A 25790-nucleotide genomic window follows, 5' to 3' on the forward strand; every position below is an offset into this window, starting at 1 on the left:
GATAACTGTTTTGAGGATGCTGGAAGAAAACACACTTTCTTGCGATTAATTTTTTTTAATAAGATATTTAACAATAAATTTTATAACATAAATGATTATTATAATTAAATGATTTGCAACAAATTGATCTACAAAAGGGCTATTAAGTTATCCTTACAGTAATGACATTTATTTTTATACAATGGGCGTTATTTAAATTATTCTTAAATTGAGAATCGAACATATCTATTTTATAGTTGTAAAGAAAATACTTCCTACATACAAATTATATAATATAAAAAACAACGAATTTTATATACATAATCATGCATTGAGATTCTTCAACGACAAAGCATTATTTTTTTATATACTCAATTGTAATATATATATATATATATATATATATATATATATATATATATATATAAATATGTAAAGCTCTATTCCTCAAAGTTGCGTGTACGTTAAATTGAGGAATTGATAAAGAACTGCAATTTATTTATTATTTTGGAGTTTTCACAACTATTTTTCTTGGACTCTATCCTGAGATTTTGGCCTACGTTTTTTGTTAGTGGGGAAAAAAATGTATTTTCTTTTGTACAATTTTCAGGTCTTGTTCTATTGTTTGTCTTACACTATAGACTATGAATTATCTACGACATAAAATAATAGCAACTTTTGCTGCGTATGCTAAGTTAATTCTATTACAACTTTATTGATTTTTTTTTTTAATATTATTTTAAAATTGTTTTTATATTCTGTAAAAAAATCTAAATATATTTCTATTAAACTGACGTTTTTTATTTCCAAGGAAGAGATAAGCGGCTTATCTTGTATATAATTTATTATGTTATTTATATAAAAACTAGTGTGAGATGCATATTTACTACAAGATTTTATTACATCGTAGTTTTTTTCACATTGTTCTCTTGAATTTACTCTATTTTCTTGTTTTAAAATTGAACAATTATGACAACAGAATTCTAATTCTCAATTGTCGTTTATCTTTTGAATTCTACTTTATCAAATATAACTTATAATTGAAAAAGAATGCAGTAAAGTAAAGCCTTCTCAATCAACAAATACCAAAGTACTAATTATTGACTGTTGAAAACATTAGAAAATTCTTGACAATTCTTTATTAAAAAAACCTTAATAATATTATATGAATTTACTCCTTTATTAAAAAAACTCTAATAATGTTATATGAATTTACTCTATACATAAATTGTCGTTATTCTTATAAAAAGAAAATTTAATTGTGACATGAAAAGTCATCAAAACTTATTAAAGGAATCAATGAGTCATGTTACAATTAGTGTCACTCTCACTTGCATCAAGGATATCTATCATATATATTACACCCGATATTAATCGATCGAATGAATAATACATAATCGAGTAAGATATTATATTGTGACGTGAAGGCTTTCAGATGTTGATTGCTCGAGGTTACAATAACGAATGATTTTTATCTTTCAGAGAGACGACCACACAACGGAGAAAATAGTTAGTTTTTTGTTTTTTAACTTTCACATTTTAGGCATGATATAAAGACAAGGGTATGCTCATTCGGTGGACGAATTTAAGACATTCTTGCGCAGCAGCCTGCCAACGTCACATTCGTACAGCCTCGGCTACGTTCGGATCACTTCGGCCGATAAAATATGACTGCTGCAGGCATACAAGCGCGTGGTTGTTATAAACTGATGTGACACTTTTTATTCATTACTCTTGTGAGCCTTTCGTTTATTCCGTAATTACATTGTTTATTGTTTACTTAATTATGTATTATATATTTTATTTTACTGATTATCACCAGTGGCAGTGATTATTTTTCAGTTTTCTCTACGTGTACTCGGCAAACATAAGAATAAGCGCTTCGAATTTGACGCCTAATGATGACGTAGTCAGGCTGCAATTCTCATTGGTTAGCTGGCGTTACTATGTGCATAAGCATACCCTTGTCTTTTATATCATGATCTTAGGTAGTCTATGTATTATATCGTCATAAATTACTGGCAAGCCATCAATATCTGTTTTTAAATTAAGACTGTTATTTTGCCTTTTTATGAATATCATCTCTGAAATTAATCTTTTGTTATATTGTGATTCTTTGTCAAGTATTTCTAGTTCTTAACTATTCATCTGTTCCTTGTCAACGAAAAAATAAGAAGAAGAAGAATTGATGCCGGAGAACATCTGTTGCTGTCATGGTGATGTTTGCTACTTAAATCATACGAGTACAAAATGGCTAGCTCAAGCAACATGGCGTTTACGAAGAAAATCAAATAGGACAAGTGGCTGAAGATATAAAATCCAAGCACGACTCCTGCAAAAAAGAAGAAACGTTACTCGTCAAATGCAGTTATTAAATTGCATAAAAAATAAGAGAATTTAATATATTTTGTCAACATTTACAATCAAGATGAAGCAACAAAATTTCATAATAAATATGCAGCTCATCTTATTTAAATTAAATAACGTAAGAATCTAGAAAATCTTAAAAATTTACGTTGTTCGCACATTTTTTTGAAGAAGTGGACATAATTTTATTTTCTTCCAGCGAATAATTTTGTCAAGAACTAATGTGGCTCTCACTCATCAGATGGCTTCGTGCTGAGATAAATGACATCTAGAATCATCATCTTCAGGATTCTATGTTACACAGAAAATTCATCCAATGTGTATACGAAGCAAATTTCCAAGTCTCCATTATCCAATTGATCAGGACCATAAAGGAATAGATAAATTTGTCTATCACGGACTATCAAGGACAAGCAGCAATTTACGTCCGCGACAAGATGATAAGAAATAAAACATCACACGTCCAGCAACGTCGTTCCATCGATAAAAATCCGACTATTATCTGCAACATATTCTCTTTTGGACCATAATTGAGGAATGACAAATAATCTATTGGCTTATGAAAATGCTATTTTGAGTATCAACACAATTTTAGCGACGTGAAAGGAAAAGTTTCGAAAAATACGGGTAAAGAAAATTATTGCTTGCTTATTCAGTTCAGTAAAAAATTTGAGATATCAATTCGCTTTTTTATGAATTTTTGTGTGCTTTATTTAATTTATTGCTTTTAATGAATAAGTTTTGGTGGAACGATAAAGAATGTAAATGCGAAAGAATAATGTGTGGCGCGAAAAAATATATTTATTAAATTTACTGAAACATGCAAATATTTAACTTAATAATTATCTTGATAACAATTTCTTATCTGCTGCTTAATTTATTTCTTACATTATAGTTGCACTGTTGTAAATATAATACAGATAAGATAATCATATGCATGAATATCTCTCGTACAAGTTATCAATGTAATCAAGTTTAATATTTGTATGCGAAATTAGAAATTTATAATCGAATTTGAATTCGATCTCACGCTGTGTTATTAAACTATTATTTCGATACTTTAATAACGGCATTTTTCTCCTTTTTCCGCTTTCTCTCCTTTAAAAAAAGTGCATAGTAATTTTTATGTGCACTTTATCACCTTATTATCGTGCAACTTGAGACAGATTTCTTTCAAATATTCGTGATTATTCGTTTATTTTTCAGCATTAATAGCAAACGTTAAATTATAAAAGATTTAGAGGAAACTTGTATATATTATACAAAAACTGTATTTGCTAAAAAACAGTGATAAAATAATAAATATATTATATAAGTAAAAAAAAAAGAATATGCTTGACGATTTAAATTTTAAACGATAACATTTATAGTCTACCAAAAGCTGAAATCATCTAAATAAATCTTATCATTAATTTCCTTGATAATTTTATTTATAGCGTTGAATTCTAAAGTTAATGATTTTTTTATAATTTGTTTGTGAATTATTATATTTTATTGTTCCACATACATTAACAGTAAAAAAATTGCAATACGCATGCCTAGTTTGTAAATGATCTCAGAATATAATCTACAAATTGTTTTAGCTGGCGAGAGCAAAAATGAAAAAGAGAGTAAGATTCGAAAAAGAAGAGAAGAGAAGAGAAGAGAAAAATAGAAAATTTAATATAATAAGAAATAAATATAAATAAGGGATTCTGTATATTTAATACGTTTGAATATATATTTAATATATATTTTTAATTATTAATTTTCCATATATTTAATCTACAATAAAGTTATATTTAAATAAATGGATCACTTCCCATTTCACTCATTGTCCATGATGAAATGTGAGACAATGATGGTATTAATTCAATTTCTGCATTGCAACCATTTCTAATTTCTGATACGTCTTTAGTTTATAACAGTTGTCTGAAAAATTATTAAAATAAATTTAAATGCTTTGAATAAAATATTATATGAAAATTATTAAATAAATTCGAATACTTACAAATTACAATTTTCTGTATTTGATATTTCTGCTGATATTTCTGCTAATGATATATTTTTCTCAAAATAAAAATAAAAATAAGATTAAATTAAAATTAATTCCCGACTTGGACATGCAAAGTTTTTGTTATATTTATTACTTATTTATTACTTACATGTGACACCTTGGTGACAATAATCCGTGGACATGGTTCCTTCACGATTTTCTTGGAAGTTTCTCTGAAAAATTATTAAAATATAAATAAATAATTATTAAACGTGACCCGGTTGCCCACATTCACGAAGTTTATTTAGTACTTACTGTAAGTCAGATTGCTTTTTTATTAGGTCTTTTTCCAATGTTCTGAAAAATGATTTAAATGTTTATTGTTAATTAGATATTCTGGTTTTGAATACAAATTTTGCTTCAATGCTAAATAAAAAAGGTTACTCACAATATGTTCGATACTTTTTGATTATCTGTCAATTTTGCCTCGCATATGAAAATGGTCAAATCTTTTAAAATATTATAATCTTTTAAATTGTTTCTCAAAGTTATAGTAAAATATGGTTAGTTTGAAGGATTTATTCATTATATTTTCCAAATTCTACAATCATTATCCATACATTGAGAAAAAAGATTTGTTATATTATACGGAATTCTGGTAGATCCAATCATTACTTCTGTTCAGAAACAGACGAATCAGAATTCTTGTAGAAACAACCAAGCAAATATGGTCAATTTTCTTTAGTTAAATCAACTAGAAATTCTGGTAAAAAAAACCAAAGTTATTTAGTAAAGTTATCAAGAAATTCTGATAGATAGCTAAATTCATTTAGTTAGATTATCAAAAAATTCTGATTGATTTAAAAAGAAAGAATTTGATTATATTACTAAATTTATTTAGTTAGATTAACACAACTTTTTAGTTAAAAATTATTTTTTAATTTGATTATTGGTGTTTTTTATAAATAATAAAATAATTTTATATATATTGAAAATATACATATATATTTCATATATAATTTTTTCATCCGCCATTTATCTTAACAGGATAAACACACACAATTATTTTTAACGATAATTATTCTTAAGTAGCTACAACACAAAATTATTCCTTATATAGAGAATAAGAGCGCACGACACGAAACAAAGAATAAAGCACGTGCGTCGAACTCACGCATTAATCTTAATACGCATCTAATAATTTTACCGGTCCGCTCAGGTCTACATGCCATCCGCGTATGCACAGAAGATGCCGCACACAAGCTACGACCATGTACATATGCGCTCACATACGCATCACTGATGCAGAGCGCTGCGATTAATGTTATTGTAACCCTAAGTAACGTTATTATAACCAGAAGTTTTATAGATCTAACAGGAAATACTCAATCAGATCCTTATAGTAAAGTCTACCAAACGGTATAGTTATACAGTTTCAAATCCTGTTACGATAACGAAAAATTCTGCTTTATTTAACAAAAAAGCGCTCTATCAGAACGATTTTGTTAATATAAACGAAACCTTTTTCTCAATAACGAATGATTTTTATCTCTTAGAGAGACGACCACACAACGAAGAAAATAGTTAATTGTTTATGTTTTTCAACTTTCATATCTTAGGTAGTCTATGTATTATATCGTCTTAAATTATTGGCAAGTTATCAATATCTGTTTTTAATTGTCGATAAAAAACATTGTTAAATGTAAAATACGTAGAATTTAATACGAGGCTTACTCCAATTAAAAATTTAGACTTAAAGAGATTGCACTTATTTTCAATATATTGCCATCTATTGGAAACACTCTCGAGAGCTAAATTGATAAGTATGTTAGTAAAAAGTGAAATAACATCAAGAGATAATAATTTGTAGTCATTATGGATGTAAATATCTGAAATTTTGTTAACCATTTTGAAACTATTTTCTATGTGGCTATTACAGACAAAGAAACAATTGTTCATAATTTGGTGTAAGTGAAGTGCCAACTGATATAAAGGAGTATTTATAAAAAATACAATTAGTCTGAACAGACAATTTTCTTTGTAGATTTTAAGTAAACCGTAAGCTCTCGCTAATGTTCCCTCACTAAATGACAATGAACGATATATCTGTACTAAAATGTAATTGTCATTTTTCCATCTAGTAAGTAAATCATGAAGGTTCCAGATTAATTTTCTAATCGGATCCTTATTTAAAACTAATCAAGTTTCATCATTGCTTAACATGTCTTCAATCCTTCCGATGTATTTATCTCAATCTAAAGCCACAGTTATCTTACCTTTATCTGCTCTTCTTAGTATTAAGTTATCATTTTCTTTTGAAATTCAATCCGGACTATAAAAGAGCAGACACACATACTTCTACACCATTCACAATATTATAATTTTAGATTATTCAATAATATGTCGCGAACGACTGCGGCATCGTCTGGATAATGCTGTCCTAGCATGTTATTTGGCACATAATGAGTATCTTCAAATTTACAGAAATATTTTCCAACTTCTAGATTATTTATCCATTTTTTGCATACCGATGTTATAACATCTAAAATATAAAAATGTAAAAATAATAAATATAGTATCAAATGTATTATGCCATGTAACATAAACAATATAAACAAAAATATTACAAAATATACAGTATATAAAGTATAATGAAGTATTACATATAATACACATACATTGTGGAACGTAACACAGATCATTCTCGATTAACAAAACGTAGTGCGGTTGCGTTTTCCAATTAACAATCTTATTTTTCGGTATCCAAAGCATATTTTCAAATGAATTCGAAAAATTATAACATGTACTCTTATACGTAAAACGTTCAAAGTGGCATTCGTTGTGCCACCCAATAATGACCCCAGCAACATCTTTTCGTGTATTATCTTTCATTTTATGCTTATGTGTAACTATCAATCCAATCGCATATTTTAAATTAGGCGATCTTTTTTCCCGAAACGTATCATGTGGAGTACATATTTTCTGAAAAATTAGTATAGTTGACGCTTTTATATATATGTAATTTATATTAATATAATAATTTGAATTAAAAATAATTATAATTAGATTTTTACACGTATAATTATTATATATGTTACTTTGTTACATATCTTTAATTTATAATATGTAAAATGAGTGATTTCAATTGTCTTACCTCATTATACAAATTTATTGATGCTGCTCTATAACAGAGATCGTCAAAGGGAAAGCAGACACGTTTCCACAAAACATATATATCCCGAATGCTACTGTCAACTTCAACCGATTTTGACGACCAAAGCTTTAAGAAAAATTGTTATTAAATTTTGAATCAAAATCACTTATGATATCATATGTAATGATTATATTCAAATTATAAATGTGTGTAAGAAGAAATACATTTAGATATATTTTCAAAACTTTATAATCTAAAACTAATGTTATATATTATATGTTCTTCTTGATTTATTAGAATTAAGCTTATTGATTTCAATGTTCTTAAAATATTTTACAGAGGAAGCATCGCTGATTATGTCTTTTATATCAAACATCGTTGAAGTAAACGTCCATCCTGTTTTGGAGTTATAAACTTTAGAAAGTGAAAGTCGAAAACTACCAATATTTTATATAAATATTAATTACTACCTACTTACTCCTCGGCATTTACTTATGTCAGAAATCTTTGGATTATCTTTATTATCTGTCCATTTAAACGTGAAACATTCTCTATTTTCTGTACACTTTCTATAAACAATAAAGAAATAACATGTACATGTACATCAGTGCGTAATATAGATGTTTAAAAATAATATTCATTCAATGATAAATTTTTTAGAAAGAAGCTATATTACTTTGTATAATTAAATATTATATTAATATTATATTTTATTATCTATTATTTGTGGAATAGTTTAATTGTATAATTTAAGATGCATAACAAAAATAATTATAACTTTTAAAGATATTTATAAGTTTTAACTTCATTTAATTTAATTTAAAATTGTATAAATAAGATTGTCCAATTCTCTTGTCGACTTCTCAATTTTAAATCATTCTGCACATAAAAGTATCTATTGAAATGAACATATAAATGAAAAAAATTATCCACCAAATATACCGGGTGTCTGATGACTCGCGTTTCGCACGTTAATGGGAGATTTCTCAGACAATTTGGAGACGATTTTTCTTCAGCGAAAATGTCGAGAAAGGTCATAATGTTTTTAATGTTCCAAATTTTTGAGATTATGTATCTTTGTAACTAAGCCTTAAATTAAAATTCTATTAAAGTAAATACGAGACGTTTTTTTAGACACAACGTTTAATTTTATATATTTTTATATTTTTATATTTGTAACATGTTATAAGTTTTTGCTCATCGCATTGTACTTGTTATGTCATCTGAATTATTACTGCATTTGAAAAGAATCTAAACCACAGGTCAAAATGTCATGTTATTTTGATTCAATAAAAAAATTATTTGTCCTGTTCATAATATTAGTTTTGTTGAAAGTACAAAATCTTATTTTCAATTGTACAAATTAAATTTATGAATTTTTTTAAATTTAATTTAAACACATTTAAATTTTATATTAAAAATAAGAGAAAATTTATAAAGCTAAAGTCTGTAAGAAATGCTTATTTATATTGGCTGCTTCCTATGATGTGAATATCTGTATATTGTGGTTGTTTGTAACACATTTGCAAAATATATAATTGTTTATGGTTCTTCTTAACTGGTTAATTTGTTGCAATATTATACAAGTCGGCACCCGCAAATTTTTTTAAACTACAAATAATAAAAATTAATACATATAATAATAAATTAATATATATACATGTGAGTATTGCCGTATAACTATTTGTGCGTATAGTACGAATACTCGACAAAATAAATAAAAATAATTTCAAAGATAAAATTATATATTTACCCGGATTGCCAAACCAAATGTGTATTTAGAGCATAATTATTGTCTATACCGTGTTTTTTTGTCACAACATGTAAACCCAATCTGTTTGCAACGCAGATATATATTGCATACCACAACGCTTGTCTATAATATAATGTGTCTTCTTTAGTCTGTCGAAGAATAATAAGTGTGAAAATATAATAAAAATAATTATAATAGAGAATTATTATTATATTTAAGATAAATTAAAAAACATACATAAAAAACTTAACATACCGACATTTTGAAAATAGGATTCATACTTATTTGATTCGGTTTCATCCATGGTTCATAAGAATCAAAACTTAAAATAATTTTGTCGAGTACATATTTTATTATTTTTGCGTATTTTACGCACCAAAAATTCTCATTAATACGATTATTTCTCCCAAACGATAATTGTTCAGATAATATGGACAATATTGGATGCGGACGATAATTATCTTTCAAGAACTTTAATACGTCTTGCACAATATTGTCTATGAATTTATCTATATACAACATAGTAATACCCTCATTGGGATGACAATATTGTAATAATACGACAATTAAATCCTCCAAACGCTGCATATGAATAGGTCTTTCCATAATTGTTTTCCAAAGTAAAGAATCAAAAATGTTTTGATACAGAAAGTGAAATATCATTTTGCTGTAATATCTTTCTGTTAAATTGCATTGGCTGAAAAATGTACATATTATAAAATAAATACAAAATAATCAATTAAATATACCAATGATTTTAATGGTATTTTAAAATACATTTAGTCACATACCATGGATCTTGTTGATATATATTTCTAATAAGTTCAGCATGTAAAATCAACAAATTTAAAGGGTGCTTTTTTGCATGCAGATCAAAAGATTGTATATTAATGTAGTCGCACTGTAGATTACGGTAATACAACATCTGAGACATACGAGGCACAAAAAGCCACAAGTTTTCCGCACATTTCAGACCCTCTCTAAAATCTTCAACATTCAAGTCATTAAATTCAATGCCCATTTTGTCTTTACACAACAGCTGTACAGTAGGCCATCTAAAATTTAAAACACTTTTAAAATACTTTTAAAAATTTTCAAAATTTATACTAAAAAAATTAAACTCATCATCCCATATTATATATTCGAATCAAATAGAAGAAACTGATGATGCTAAGTCATTAAATTCAATGCCTATTTTGTCTTTACAAAATAGCTGTGCAGTAGGCCATCTAAAATTGAAAACACAAAATACTTTTTTAAATTTTCAAAAATTATACTAAGAAAATTAAACTAATCATCCCACATTATATATTCGAATCAAATAGAAGAAACTGATGATGCTCAATGATTCTTAGATTCCGGAAATTCTAAAATGTAAAAAACGCAAAACGTTTGCGCGAAGTACTATTTTAAAATACATACATATTTACGCATACTATATATTTTTCATTTGTTTTACAGTCTTTTATTGCGACAAACTGATATTTTATGTTTGATGGCGATGTTGTAATAAAATGTTAAATAATAAGAAAATTTGTTTTCTATTTTATTACTGCATCATAGCGCGATGAAATATATGCACAGATATATATATATATATATATATATATATATATATGTGTGTGTGTGTGTGTGTGTGTGTATATATATAAGTTATATTATATTATATATATATATATATATATATATATATATCTGTGTCATATAAATTATTATTAATTAACAGAGAAACTTTTTCGCATGTGTGAAATCCTAGGTGCGATCTTAGAAACTTCTCTACTGATGGAGTTATAATTAAAATGTATACTCTTTTGTATAAAATAATTATTTTTCAAATTTTCGAGTTTGTTTCTGAATTATATTGTTATACGAAAAATTACCTTATTAACAGTTATATTATAATTCTTACAATTGCACGTGTAGATATCGATAATATAACAAAAAATTATTCTAATAACAAAAATCTATTTTTAAAATTATTCTTATATACCAAAAAATTATTTATTCAGATATTGTTTCTTATAAAAGTTAAAATCTTTCATAAATCTTTTAAAACTGAACAAACTTTCTTTTTTATAACTTTTAATTGCAATTATGTTAATTTACACAATTTTATTCAGAAAGTCTAATCAAATCATGTTTTAAAACGACACAATATCTGCAAAAATTTTGCGAATTTAAAAAGTCTAAGTATAAATAAATTTTAAAATATTTTATAAATTCAGTTAGATATATTTTAAATGTCAGAATATTATTATTTAATTCTTCAAAAAGACAGTATTTTGCGTAAAGTTATTTAAATATATTTTTCGCCAAGTTTTTGCTAAGTTCCTTTTTATGTGATGAGTCCATCAAGTAAAATAACAAAAAAATTCATACATAAAGAAACTTACCTCTTAGCATATTTTTTCTTCCAGAGAGGTTCACAATGGGATATCCACTCAAATCCCTTGCACGTGAAACTAAAATTCTCAACGTCCCTCAAGCTAATACTTTCGTTTTCCAGAATACTTAATATAATTTCGTTAGATAAATCCTGTATCGTGATCATTATATAATAATATAAAAATAACTTGCAGCTTTTATCTTAACGAATCGAATGATATTCTATGCACCAACTCCGCTTTGTAGAAAGCACGTGGCTTACTGCGTCGTGGACACCTATAGACTGATGGAGGGAACAAAGAAAAAAAGATGGCTGGTCCACGATGATATTGATCGAATGAATAATACATAATTGTGTGTGTGTGTGTGCGTGCGCGTGGGCGTGTGCGTGTGTGTGTGTGTGCACGCGCGCGTGCGTGTATGCATGATTATAAACAATATTAATATTACTAATACATCTTTTTTTTTTTAGCTTAAATAATTTAACGTATTATATCTATTTTTGATTCGAACCTTTTGCCAGATAATAAATATCTCTCTACATGAATTTCTTATGCGAGTTATGTTAACAAGATTTTCTCTCTTTTGCAAGATATTTACTATGATTTGTTATTTTCCGAATAATAGCATCTATATGCAATATATCTTTTGAATTTCAATCCGGACTAAAAAAGGGCAGACACACACACTTCTGCACCATTCACAATATTATAATTTTAGATTATTCAATAATATGTCGCGAACGACTGCGGCATCGTCTGGAAAATGCTGTCCTAGCATGTTATTTGGCACATAATGAGTATCTTCAAATTTACAGAAATATTTTCCAACTTCTGGATTATTTATCCATTCTTTGCATACCGATGTTATAGCATCTAAAATATAAAAACGTAAAAATAAAAAATATAGTATCAAATGTATTATGCCATGTAACATAAACAATATAAACAAAAATATCACAGAATATACAGTATATAAAGTATAATGAAGTATTACATATAATACACATACATTGTGGAACGTAACACAGATCATTCTCGATTAACAAAACGTAGTGCGGTTGCGTTTTCCAATTAACAATCTTATTTTTCGGTATCCAAAGCATATTTTCAAATGAAAAATTATAACATGTACTCTTATACCTAAAACGTTCAAAGTGGCATTCGTTGTGCCACCCAATAATGACCCCAGCAACATCTTTTCGTGTATTATCTTTCATTTTATGCTTATGTGTAACTATCAATCCAATCGCATATTTTAAATTAGGCGATCTTTTTTTCCGAAATGTTTTACCTGGAGTACATATTTTCTGAAAAATTAGTATAATTAACGCTTTTATATATATTATGTAATTTATATTATTGTAATAATTTGAATTATAAATAATTATAATTAGATTTTTGCACATATAATTATTATATGTTATTTTATTACATATCTTTAATTTATAATATGTACAATAAGTGAATTCAATTCTCTTACCTCATCATAATAAATTATTGATGCTGCTTTATAAGAAAGATCGTCAAAGGAATAGCGGACAGATGTCCACAAAACATATATATCCCAAATGGTACTTTCAACCAATATTGACGGCTTTAAAAAAGATTGTTATTAAATTTTGAATCAAAATCACTTATGATATATGTAATGATTAAATTCAAATTATAAATGTGTGTAAAAAAAATACATTTAAATATATTTTTGAAACTATATAATCTAAAACTAATGTTATTATATATATTATATGCTCTTTTTAATTTATTAGAATTAAGCTTATTGATTTCAATGTTCTTAAAATATTTTACAGAGAAAACATTGCTGATTATGTCTTTTATATCAAACATCGCTGCATTAAACGTCCGTCCAGTTATAAACATCAGAAAGCGAAAGTGTAAAACTACCAATATTTTATATAAATAATTACTCTATATTCATCTTGAGGCGGCACTCGTTGGCATTTTCTTATGTTAGAAATCTTTGCATTATCTGTATTATCTGTCCATTCAAACGTGAAACATTCTCTATTTTCTGTACACTCACTGTATAAACAATAAAGAAATAACATGTACATGTACATCAGTGCGTAATATAAATGTTAAAAAATAATATTCATTCAATGATAAATTTTTTACAAAAAAGCTATATTACTTTGTATAATTAAATATTATATTAATATTTTTGGAATAATTTAATTGCATAACTTAAGATACATAAAAATAATTATAACTTGTAATGATATATAAGATTTAACTTGATGCAAAAACGAAGATTTTTTTTTAATATATGTAATATTATTTTTTTAACATCGACTTATATTATAATGCAATAAATAAATTATTTGAGAGGGAAATCATGGACAAACATTCTTTTATTTGTGTCACAAACAACCACAAAATAATGATATTTAAAAAATATCGTTTATGTTATTAAATTTTAGCGTTCGTATTTTAAATAGAAACAACAGAGTGAATTATGTATAAGCCTTTTGAAGAGTGTGAAATAGATGTTAGATATAAACAACTTTAATTATATTTCAAAAAATTACAATCTTTAAATACGGTACATTTCAACATTTACTGTTGTCTCTTCAGCCGCTATCAGATAAAAATTAGAATATAAACAGAAATAAATAAATGGTCAAAAATTATGTTGTTCGAAATAACGCTAAAGTTTGTTACAAACATTTTATGTTATTAATGTATATATTGATTGTTTAAAGTCTGTAAGAAATGCTTATTTATATTGGTTGCTTCCTATGCTGTGAATATCGATATGTATATTGTGGTTGTTTGTAACACATTTGCAAAATATATAATTGTTTATGATTCTTCTTAACTGGTTAATTTGTTGCAATATTACACAAGTCGGCACCCGTAAATTTTTTTAAATTACAAAATATAATAATTAATACATATAATAATAAATTAATATATACACATGTGAGTATTGCCGTATAACTATTTGTGCGTATAGTACAAATACTCGACAAAATAAATAAAAATAATTTCAAAGATAAAATTATATATTTACCCGGATTGCCAATCCAAATGCGTATTTCGAGGATAATTATCGTCTCTATCGTGTCTTGTTGTTACAATATGTAAACCCAATCTATTTGCAACGCAGATATATATTGCCAACCACAACGTTTGTTTATAATGTAATGTGTCTTCTTTAGTCTGTCGAAGAATAATAAGTGTGAAAGTATAATAAAAATAATTATAATAGAGAATTATTATTATATTTAAGATAAATTAAAATATATATATATATATTTTAATTTATCTTAAATATAATAATAATTCTCTATTATAATTATTTTTACATATATATATATATATATATATATATAATTCATGATAGATAATAAAATACATACATAAAAAACTTAACATACCGACATTTTGAAAATAGGATTCATACTTATTTGATTCGGTTTCATCCATGGTTTATAAGAATCAAAACTTATAATAATTATGTCGAGTACATCATTAATCGACGTTGCGTCTTTTACGCACCAAAAATTCTTATTAATACGATTTGTTCTCCAAATCGATAATTGTTCAGATGATATGGACAATATTGGATGCCGACAATATTTATCTTTCAACAATTTTAATACGTCTTGCACGATATTGTCTATGAATTTATCTATATACAACATAGTAATATTCTTATTAGGATGACAATATTGTAATATTAAGACAATTAATTTCTTCAAACTCAGCGTATAATTAAGTCTTTCTGTATTTTTCTTCCATTGGAAAAAATTAAAAATGTTGTGATACAAACAGTGAAATATCATTTTGCTGTAGTATCTTTCTGTTAAATTGCATTGGCTGAAAAATGTACATATTTATAAAATAAATACAGAATAATCAATTAAATATACCAATGATTTTTAATGATATTTTAAAATACATTTAGTCACATACCGTGGATCTTGATGATATAAAATTCTAATAAGTTCATCATGTAAAATCAGCAAATTTAAAGGGTGTTTTTCTGCATGCAGATCGAGTAATGGTATATCAATATAGTCGTATGGTAAATTACGATAATAATACATCTGAGACATACGAGGCACATAAAGCCACAAGTTTTCCGCACATTTCATACCCTCTCTAAAATCTTCAATATTTAAATCATTAAATTGAATGCCCATTTTGTCTTTACACAACAGCTGTACAGTGGGATATCTAAAATTACAAACACTTTTAAAATACTTTAAAAAATTTTCAAATTTTATACTAAAAAAATTAAACTTATCATCCCATATTATATAATCGAATTACATAAAAGAAACTGATGATGCTCAATGATTCTTAGATTCCGGAAATTGTAAAATGTGAAAAACGCAAAACGTTTGCGCAAAATACTATTTTAAAATACATACATATTTACGCATACTATATACAATATTTTTGATTTGTTTTACAGTTTTTTATTGCGACAAACTGATATTTTATGTTTAATGACGATGTTGTAATGAAATGTAAAATAATAAAAAAATTTGTTTTCTATTTTATTACTGCATCATAGCACGATGAAATATGTGCACAGATATATATATATATATATGTATGTATATATATATATATATATGTATATATATATATATTTGTCATATAAATTATTATTAATTAACAGAGAAACTTTTTCGCATGTCTGAAATCCTAGGTGCGATCTTAGAAACTTCTCTACTGATGGAGTTATAATTAAAATGTATACTCTTTTGTATAAAATAATTATTTTTCAAGTTTTCGAGTTTGTTTCTGAATTATATTGTTATACGAAAAATTACCTTATTAACAGTTATATTATAATTCTTACAATTGCACGTGTAGATATCGATAATATAACAAAAAATTATTCTTATAACAAAAATCTATTTTTAAAATTATTCTTATATAGCAAAAAATTATTTCTTCAGAAATTGTTTCATAAAGTTAAAATCTTTCATAAATCCATTAAAGCTGAACAAACTTTTTTTTTTATAACTTTTACTTGCAATTTTTTTAATTTTGTACAATTTTATTCTAAAAGATAAATCAAGTCATGTTTTAAAACGACACAATATCTGCAAAAATTTTGCGAATTTAAAAAGGCTAAGTATAAATAAATTTTAAAATATCTTAAATTCAGTTAGATATAATTTAAATGTCAGAATATTATTATTTAATTCTTCAAAAAGGCAGTATTTTGCGTAAAGTTATTTAAATATATTTTTTGCTAGGTTTTTGCTAAGTTCCTTTTTATGTGATGAGTCCATCAAGTAAAATAACAAAAAAGTTCATACATAAAGAAACTTACCTCTGAGCATATTTTTTCTTCCAGAGAGTTTCATAATGGGATATCCATGCAAATCCCTTGCACGTGGAACTAAAATTTTCAACATCGCTCAAACTAATGGTTTCGGTTTCGAGAATACTTAATATAATTTCGTTCGATAAATTCTGTATCGTGATCATTATACCGTTAAAGTAAAAATAACTTGCAGTTTTAATCTTAACGAATTGAATGATATTCTACATATGCACCAACTCCGCTTTGTAGAAAGCACGTGGCTTACCGCGTCGTGGACACCTATAGACTGATGGAGGGAACAAAGAAAAAAAGGTGGCTGTCCACGGATGCAGTAAACTTCGTGCATAATTTCTATAGAGCGAAGTTGGTGCATAGAATATTATTCGATTCGTTAAGATTAAAACCGCAAGCTGTATTCATATTGTACGTGTGTTATATATATTTTTGTTTAATTTAATAATAATTCTTTATTAATTCCTCAATTTAACGTACATGCACTAAATTGTGAATATATGATATTTGTACAAAATTTTGGATGTGCAAGGATAACTGTTTTGAAAATGCTGGAACAAAAGACACTTTCTTGCGATTGATTTTTTTTGATAAGATGTTTAACATTAAATTTTATAAAATAAATGATTATTATAATTAAATAATTTGCAAAAAATTGTCCTACAAAAGGGCTATTAAGTTATCCTTACAGTAATGACATTTATTTTCATACAATGAGCGTTATTTAAATTATTCTTAAATTGAGAATCGAACATATCTATTTTATAGTTGTAAAGAAAATACTTTCTACATACAAATTATATAATATAAAAAACGACGAATTTTATATACATAATCATGCATTGAGATTCTTCAACGACAAAGCATTATTTTTTTATATACTCAATTGTAATATATATATATAAACATCTAAAGCTCTATTCCTCAAAGTTGCGTGTACGTTAAATTGAGGAATTAATAAAGAATTGTTAATAGATATTAATAAAACATATTTGCGTTTCATTTTAATTTATTTTGTATGTACATTTTCATTTTTATTTTCAATATATATTATTTTGTAAAGTTTCTTAGAGTAGAGAATTTAAAAATACAAAACTGCAATTTATATATTATTTTGGAGTTTTTACAACTATTTTTCTTGGATTCTATCCTGAGATTTTGGCCTACGTTTTTTGTTATTGAGGAAAAAAATTTATTTTCTTTTGTACAATTTTCAGGTCTTGTTCTATTGTTTGTCTTACACTATAGACTATGAATTATCTACGACATATAATAATAGCAATTTTTGTTTGCTGCGTATGCTAAGTTATTTCTATTACAACTTTATTGATTTTTTTCTCAATATATTTTTAAAATTGTTTTTACATTTTGCAAAAAAATCTAAATATATTACTATCAAAACCGACGCTTTTTTATTTCCAAGGAAGAGATAAACGGCTTATCTTGTATATAATTTATTATGTTATTTATATAGAAACTAGTGTGAGATGCATATTTATTACAAGATTTTATTACATTACATTAATTACAAGATTTGATTACATCGTAGTTTTTTTCACACTGTTCTCTTTAATTTACTCTAACTTCTTGTTTTAAAATTGAACAATTATGACAACAGATTTCTAATTCTCAATTGTCGTTTATCTTTTGAATTCTACTTTATCAAATATAACTTATAATTGAAAAAGAATGCAGTAAAGTAGCCTTCTCAATCACCAAATACCAAAGTACTAATTATTGACTGTTGAAAACATTAGAAAATTCAAATTCTTGACAATTCTTTATTAAAAAAACCCTAATAATATTATATGAATTTACTTCTTTATTAAAAAACATTTAATATAATGTTATATGAATTTACTCTATACATAAATTGTCGTTATTCTTATAAAAAGAAAATTTAATTGTGACATGAAAAGTCATCAAAACCTATTAAGGGAATCAATGAGTCATCTTACAATTAGTTTCACTCTCACTTTCATCGAGGATATCTATATATCATATATATTACACCCGATATTAATCGATCGAATAAATAATACATAAATATGTGTGTGTGTGTGTGTGTGTGTGTGCGCGCATGATTATAAACAATTTTAATATTATTAATATACATTTTTTTTGTTAGCTTAAATAATCTAACGTATTATCAATTTTTGATCCGAACTTTTTGCCAAATAAATCTCTCTACATGAACTTCTTATGCACGCTATTTTAGAAGGATTTTCTCTCTTTTGCAAGATATTTACGATGATTTGTTATTATTTACCGAGAAATCTATATACAATATATTTTTTGAATTTTTTTATATACATATAAAAGGCAATAAGAGCTAATTAAGTTCTTTCATTAAGATTTATTTGTGGAAAAAGATTTATAACATAAAATATTAGACAGAAAAAAATTCTTACGTTTTGGTTGCTCTTTTCAACTTTCTTCAGCGCATAATTTAAAATTAAAGATTAATAGAAATTAACAATCAATTATTCGTAACTGTCAATATAATAATACTATACAGAAACACAGTAATTCGCATAAAACTACGTCAAGTTATTAAAAAAAAAAAAAAAAACGAAATCAACGCATTTTTAAACATGAGCATTTTTATATATTCTATTTCTCGAATCGTTATTCTATGTAATTGTCGCGAAACAGATCTCTCGCTAATTGTTCGGTTAAGAGGTCGGTTGCGAATCTCGATAACAACAATTGTTAATATGTTTATAAAATCATTGTATACGAAAAATTAACATTAAAAGATAAGTAAATTAATAAAAATAGACTTACAATTAAATCGAGTAAGATATTATATTGTGACGTAAAGGCTTTTAAATATTGATTGTTCGACGTTACAATAACGAATGATTTTTATCTCCAGAGAGACGACCACACAACAAAGAAAATAATTAGTTGTTTATGTTTTTAACTTTTATATCTTAGGTAGTCTATGTATTATATTGGCATAGATTACTGGCAAGCCATCAATATCTGTTTTTAATTAAAACTATTATTTTGCCTTTTTATGAATATCATCTCAAAAATCAATTTCAGAAGATAGTTATTTACGAGTAATATTTTGATTACTAACTCTAAATTTTCTTTGTGAAATTCTGGATTTGATAATAAGAAGGCCCTCACTAAATGACAATGAACGATATGTCTGTACTAAAATGTAATTGTCATTTTTCCATCTAGTAAGTAAATCATGAAAGTTCCAGATTAATTTTTTAATCGGATACTTATTTAAAACTAAATAAGTTTCATCATTGCTTAACATGTCTTCAATCTTTTCGATGTATTTATCTCTATCTAAAGCCACAGTTATATTACCCTTATCTGCTCTTGTTAGTATTAAATTATCATTTTATTTTGAATTTCAATCCGCACTAAAAAAGAGCAGACACACACACTTCTGCACCATTCACAATATTATAATTTTAAATAATAATCCTTAAGGTTGCCAGTAATAATTAATAAAAAACCACTCCTCAATGTTTAAAGTCGACCAGACTGGCAATAATTTATTATAAATAATTATTTGAAATACAACAACGTTATAATTATAATTTTAGATTATTCAATAATATGTCGCGAACGACTGCGGCATCGTCTGGATAATGCTGTCCTAGCATGTTATTTGGCACATAATGAGTATCTTCAAATTTACAGAAATATTTTCCAACTTCTGGATTATTTATCCATTCTTTGCATACCGATGTTATAACATCTAAAATATAAAAACGTATAAATAAAAAATATAGTATCAAATGTATTATGCCATGTAACATAAACAATATAAACAAAAATATCACAGAATATACAGTATATAAAGTATAATGAAGTATTACATATAATACACATACATTGTGGAACGTAACACAGATCATTCTCGCTTAACAAAACGTAATGCGGTAGCAATGTCCAATTATCGATGATATTTTTCTGTATACATTGCTCTTCAACATCTTCCAGAATACAACATGTTTCCTTATACCTAAAACGTTCAATTTGGCATTTGTTGTGCCACCCAATAATGACCCCAGCAACATCTTTTCGTGTATTATCTTCCATTTTATGATTATGTGTAACTATCAATCCAATCGCATATTTTAGATTAGGCGATCTTTTTTTCCGAAACGTTTCATCTGGTGTACATATTGTCTGAAAAATTAGTATAGTTGACGCTTTTATATATATTATGTAATTTATATTATTATAATAATTTGAATTAAAAATAATTATAATTACATTTTTACACGTATAATTATAATATATGTTACTTTGTTACATATCTTTAATTTATAATGTGCAATGTGTGAATTTAATTGTCTTACCTCATTATAATCAATCATATGTTCAGATCCTAACTCATACTTAAAATAGTAAAGGAAAAGGGGCCAAATATCCACAAATACATTATATTCTCAATGGTTGAAATCGATCTTGACGACATAGACTTAAAAAAATTGTTTTTTTAATCAAAATCACTTATGATATCATATATGGTATAATGATTAAATTCAAATTATAAATGTGTGTAAGAAAAAAAATATTTAGATATATTTTCAAAACTTTATAATCTAAAACTAATGTTATGTATTATATGCTTTTTTAATTTATTAGAATTAAGCTATTGATTTCAATGTTTTTAAAGTATTTTACAGAGGAAACATCGTTGATTATGTCTTTTATATTAAACGTCGCAGTTATAACCACTATAAAATGAAAGTCTAACACTACCAATATTTTATATAAATAACTACTTACCATACGTGCATTTCTGTCTCTAACTTGAGACGACACTCGTTGGCATTTTCTTATGTTAGAAATCTTTGCATTATCCGAATTATCTGTCCATTTAAACGTGAAACATTCTCTATTTTCTGTACACTCACTGTATAAACAATAAAGAAATAACATGTACATGTACATCAGTGCGTAATATAAATGTTTAAAAATAATATTCATTCAATGATAAATTTTTTAGAAAAAAGCTATATTACTTTGTATAATTAAATATTATATTAATATTTTTGGAATAATTTAATTGCATAACTTAAGATACATAAAAATAATTATAACTTGTAATGATATATATAAGATTTAACTTGATGCAAAAACGAAGATTTTTTTTTAATATATGTAATATTATTTTTTTAACATCGACTTATATTATAATGCAATAAATAAATTATTTGAGAGGGAAATCATGGACAAACATTCTTTTATTTGTGTCACAAACAACCACAAAATAATGATATTTAAAAAATATCGTTTATGTTATTAAATTTTAGCGCTCGTATTTTAAATAGAAACAACAAAGTGAATTATGTATAAGCCTTTTGATGAATGTGAAATAGATATTAAATATAAACAACTTTAATTATTTCAGAAAATTACAATCTTTAAATACGGAACATTTCAACATTTACTGTTGTCTCTTCAGTCACTATTATATGAAAATTAGATTATAAACAGAAATAAATAAATGGTCAAAAATTATGTTGTTTATGTATACATTGATTGTTTAAAATCTGTAAAAAATGTTTATTTATATTGGTTGTTTCTTATGCTGTGAATATCTGTATATTGTAGTTGTTTGTAACACATTTGAAAAATAAATGATTGTTTATGGTTCTTCTTAACTGGTTAGATTGTTGCAATATTACACAAGTCGGCACCCGCAAATTTTTTTAAACTACAAATAATAATAATTAATACATATAATAATAAATTAATATATATACATGTGAGTATTGCCGTATAACTAATTGTGCGTATAGTACGAATACTCGACAAAATAAATAAAAATAATTTTAATAATAAAATTATATATTTACCCGGATTGCCAATCCAAATGTGTTTTTTGAGTACAATTATCGTCTATATCGTGTTCTGTTGTTACAACATGTAAACCCAATCTGTTTGCAACGCAGATATATATTGCCAACCACAACGTTTGTTTATAATATAATGTGTCTCCTTTAGTCTGTCGAAGAATAATAAGTGTGAAAGTATAAAAAAAAAAATTATAATAGAGAATTATTATTATATTTAAGATAAATTAAAAAAAAAAAAAAATATATATATATATATATATATATAATTCATAATAGATAATAAAAAACATACATAAAAAACTTAACATACCGACATTGTGAAAATAGGATTCATACTTATTTGATTTAATTTTATCCATGGTTTATAAGAATCAAAACTTAAGATAATTATGTCGAGTGCATATTTTATTATTTTTGCGTCTTTTACGCACCAAAAATTCTTATTAATACAATTAGTTCTCCAAATCGATAATTGTTCAGATGATATGGACAATAATGGATGCCGAGGATATTTATCTTTCAAGAACTTTAATACGTCTTGCACGATATTGTCTATGAATTTATCTATATACAACATAGTAATACCCTTATTGGGATGACAATATTGTAATAATACTACAATTAAATCTTCCAAACGCTGCATATGAATGGGTTTTTTTATAATTGTTTTCCAAAGTAAAGAATTAAAAATGTTGTGATACAGACAGTAAAATATCATTTTGCTGTAGTATCTTTCTGTTAAATTGCATTGGCTGAAAAATGTACATATTATAAAATAAATACAGAATAATCAATTAAATATACTTATGATTTTTAATGATATTTTAAAATACATTTAGTCACATACCGTGGATCTTGTTGATATATATTTCTAATAAGTTCATCATGTAAAATCAACATATTTAAAGGGTGCTTTTCTGCATGCAGATCAAGAGATTGTATATCAATATAGTCGTATTGTAGATTATGGTAATAATACATCTGAGACATTCGAGGCACATAAAGCCACAAGTTTTCCGCACATTTCATACCCTCTCTAAAATCTTCAATATTTAAGTCATTAAATTCAATGCCCATTTTGTCTTTACAAAACAGCTGTACAGTGGGATATCTAAAATTACAAACACTTTTAAAATACTTTTAAAAATTTTCAAAATTTATACTATGGAAATTAAACTCATCATCCCATATTATATATTCGAATCAAATAGAAGAAACTGATGATGCTCAATGATTCTTAGATTCCGGAAATTCTAAAATGTGAAAAACGCAAAACGTTTGCGCAAAATACTATTTTAAAATACATACATATTTACGCATACTATATATTTTTGATTTGTTTTACAGTTTTTTATTGCGACAAACTGATATTTTATGTTTAATGACGATGTTGTAATGAAATGTAAAATAATAAAAAAATTTGTTTTCTATTTTATTACTGCATCATAGCACGATAAAATATGTGCACAGATATATATATATATATGTATATATATATATATATATATATATATATAAGTTATTTTATATATATATATATATATATATATATATCTGTCATATAAATTATTATTAATTAACAGAGAAACTTTTTCGCATGTCTGAAATTCTAGGTGCAATCTTAGAAACTTCTCTACTGATGGAGTTATAATTAAAATGTATACTCTTTTGTATAAAATAATTATTTTTCAAGTTTTTGAGTTTGTTTTTGAATCATATTGTTATACAAAAAAAAACCTTATTAACAATTATATTATTATTCTTACAATTGCACGTGTAGATATCGATAATATAATAAAAAATTATTCTTATAACAAAAATCTATTCTTAAAATTATTCTTATATACCAAAAAATTGTTTTTTCAGAAATTGTTTCTTATAAAAGTTAATATCATTCATAAATCTTTTAAAACTGGAGAAACTTTCTTTTTTATAATTTTTAGTTGCAATTTTTTTTATTTGCACAATTTTATTCAGAAAGTTTAATCAAGTCATGTTTTAAAACGACACAATATCTGCAAAAATTTTGCGAATTTAAAAAGGCTAAGTATAAATAAATTTTAAAATATCTTATATATAAATTCAGTTAGATATATTTTAAATGTCAGAATATTATTATTTAATTCTTCAAAAAGGCAGTATTTTGCGTAAAGTTATTTAAATATATTTTTCGCCAGGTTTTTGCTAAGTTCCTTTTTATGTGATGAGTCCATCAAGTAAAATAACAAAAAAGTTCATACATAAAGAAACTTACCTCTGAGCATATTTTTTCTTCCAGAGAGTTTCATAATGGGATATCCATGCAAATCCCTTGCACGTGGAACTAAAATTCTCAACATCGCTCAAACTAATGGTTTCGTTTTCCAGAATACTTAATATAATTTCGTTTGATAAATTCTGTATCGTGATCATTACCGTTAAAGTAAAAATAATTTGCAGTTTTAATCTTAACGAATTGAATGATATTCTACATATGCACCAACTCCGCTTTGTAGAAAGCACGTGGCTTACCGCGTCGTGGACACCTATAGACTGATGGAGGGAACAAAGAAAAAAAGGTGGCTGTCCACGGATGCAGTAAACTTCGTGCATAATTTCTATAGAGCGAAGTTGGTGCATAGAATATTATTCGATTCGTTAAGATTAAAACCGCAAGCTGTATTCATATTGTACGTGTGTTATATATATTTTTGTTTAATTTAATAATAATTCTTTATTAATTCCTCAATTTAACGTACACATGCACTAAATTGTAATATATGATATTTGTACAAAATTTTGGATGTGCAAGGATAACTGTTTTGAAAATGCTGGAAGAAAACACACTTTCATTGCGATTGATTTTTTTTGATAAGATGTTTAACATTAAATTTTATAAAATAAATAATTATTATAATTAAATGATTTGCAGCAAAATTGGCCTACAAAAGGGCTATTAAGTTATCCTTACAGTATGACATTTATTTTCATACGATGGGCGTTATTTAAATTATTCTTAAATTGAGAATCGAACAT

The 25790-nt window shown here is 25.6% G+C and overlaps 4 protein-coding genes across 13 annotated transcripts; all 4 read right to left on the minus strand.

Annotated features, from left to right (window-relative positions):
* Positions 1-152: 152 nt before the first annotated feature.
* On the minus strand, positions 153-11899 carry LOC114945472 (F-box only protein 21-like). 10 transcript variants are annotated; one of them, XM_085485786.1, is made up of 12 exons: positions 11622-11899; positions 10020-10283; positions 9484-9925; positions 9229-9377; positions 7954-8044; positions 7476-7601; positions 7000-7303; positions 6598-6863; positions 4637-4678; positions 4491-4554; positions 2506-2862; positions 153-2311 (listed from the first exon to the last, which is right to left on the minus strand). In XM_085485786.1, the coding sequence occupies exons 1-8, from the start codon at positions 11777-11779 to the stop codon at positions 6697-6699; spliced, it is 1701 nt and encodes a 566-aa protein (XP_085341912.1). In that variant the 5' UTR covers positions 11780-11899; the 3' UTR covers positions 153-2311; positions 2506-2862; positions 4491-4554; positions 4637-4678; positions 6598-6696. The 10 variants fall into 10 exon arrangements, with proteins under 10 accessions (XP_085341912.1, XP_085341911.1, XP_085341913.1 ...); XM_085485785.1 differs by having other exon boundaries at positions 154-2311; positions 2506-2848; XM_085485787.1 differs by having other exon boundaries at positions 155-2311; positions 2506-2637.
* An 84-nt stretch (positions 11900-11983) lies between these two features.
* On the minus strand, positions 11984-17401 carry LOC114945473 (F-box only protein 21-like). Its single transcript, XM_029321726.2, has 8 exons — positions 16930-17401; positions 15552-15815; positions 15014-15455; positions 14647-14795; positions 13541-13655; positions 13096-13209; positions 12625-12922; positions 11984-12488 (listed from the first exon to the last, which is right to left on the minus strand). Exons 1-8 carry the CDS (start codon positions 17085-17087, stop codon positions 12322-12324), a joined length of 1707 nt encoding a protein of 568 aa, XP_029177559.2. The 5' UTR covers positions 17088-17401; the 3' UTR covers positions 11984-12321.
* Positions 17402-18373: 972 nt separating this feature from the next.
* LOC114945755 (F-box only protein 21-like) lies at positions 18374-22967 on the minus strand. Its single transcript, XM_085485735.1, has 5 exons — positions 22776-22967; positions 21703-21829; positions 21270-21391; positions 20799-21096; positions 18374-20662 (listed from the first exon to the last, which is right to left on the minus strand). Exons 3-5 carry the CDS (start codon positions 21285-21287, stop codon positions 20496-20498), a joined length of 483 nt encoding a protein of 160 aa, XP_085341861.1. The 5' UTR covers positions 21288-21391; positions 21703-21829; positions 22776-22967; the 3' UTR covers positions 18374-20495.
* LOC114944593 (F-box only protein 21-like) lies at positions 22772-25447 on the minus strand. The gene is made up of 4 exons (XM_085485722.1): positions 25030-25447; positions 23623-23886; positions 23086-23527; positions 22772-22924 (listed from the first exon to the last, which is right to left on the minus strand). Exons 1-4 carry the CDS (start codon positions 25392-25394, stop codon positions 22772-22774), a joined length of 1224 nt encoding a protein of 407 aa, XP_085341848.1. The 5' UTR covers positions 25395-25447.
* Positions 25448-25790: the final 343 nt, after the last annotated feature.

Source organism: Nylanderia fulva, unplaced genomic scaffold (genome assembly GCF_048542155.1).
Source record: "Nylanderia fulva isolate GAGA-0341 unplaced genomic scaffold, ASM4854215v1 Scaffold39, whole genome shotgun sequence".
In the NCBI taxonomy this organism is placed as follows: Eukaryota; Metazoa; Arthropoda; class Insecta; order Hymenoptera; family Formicidae; genus Nylanderia; species Nylanderia fulva.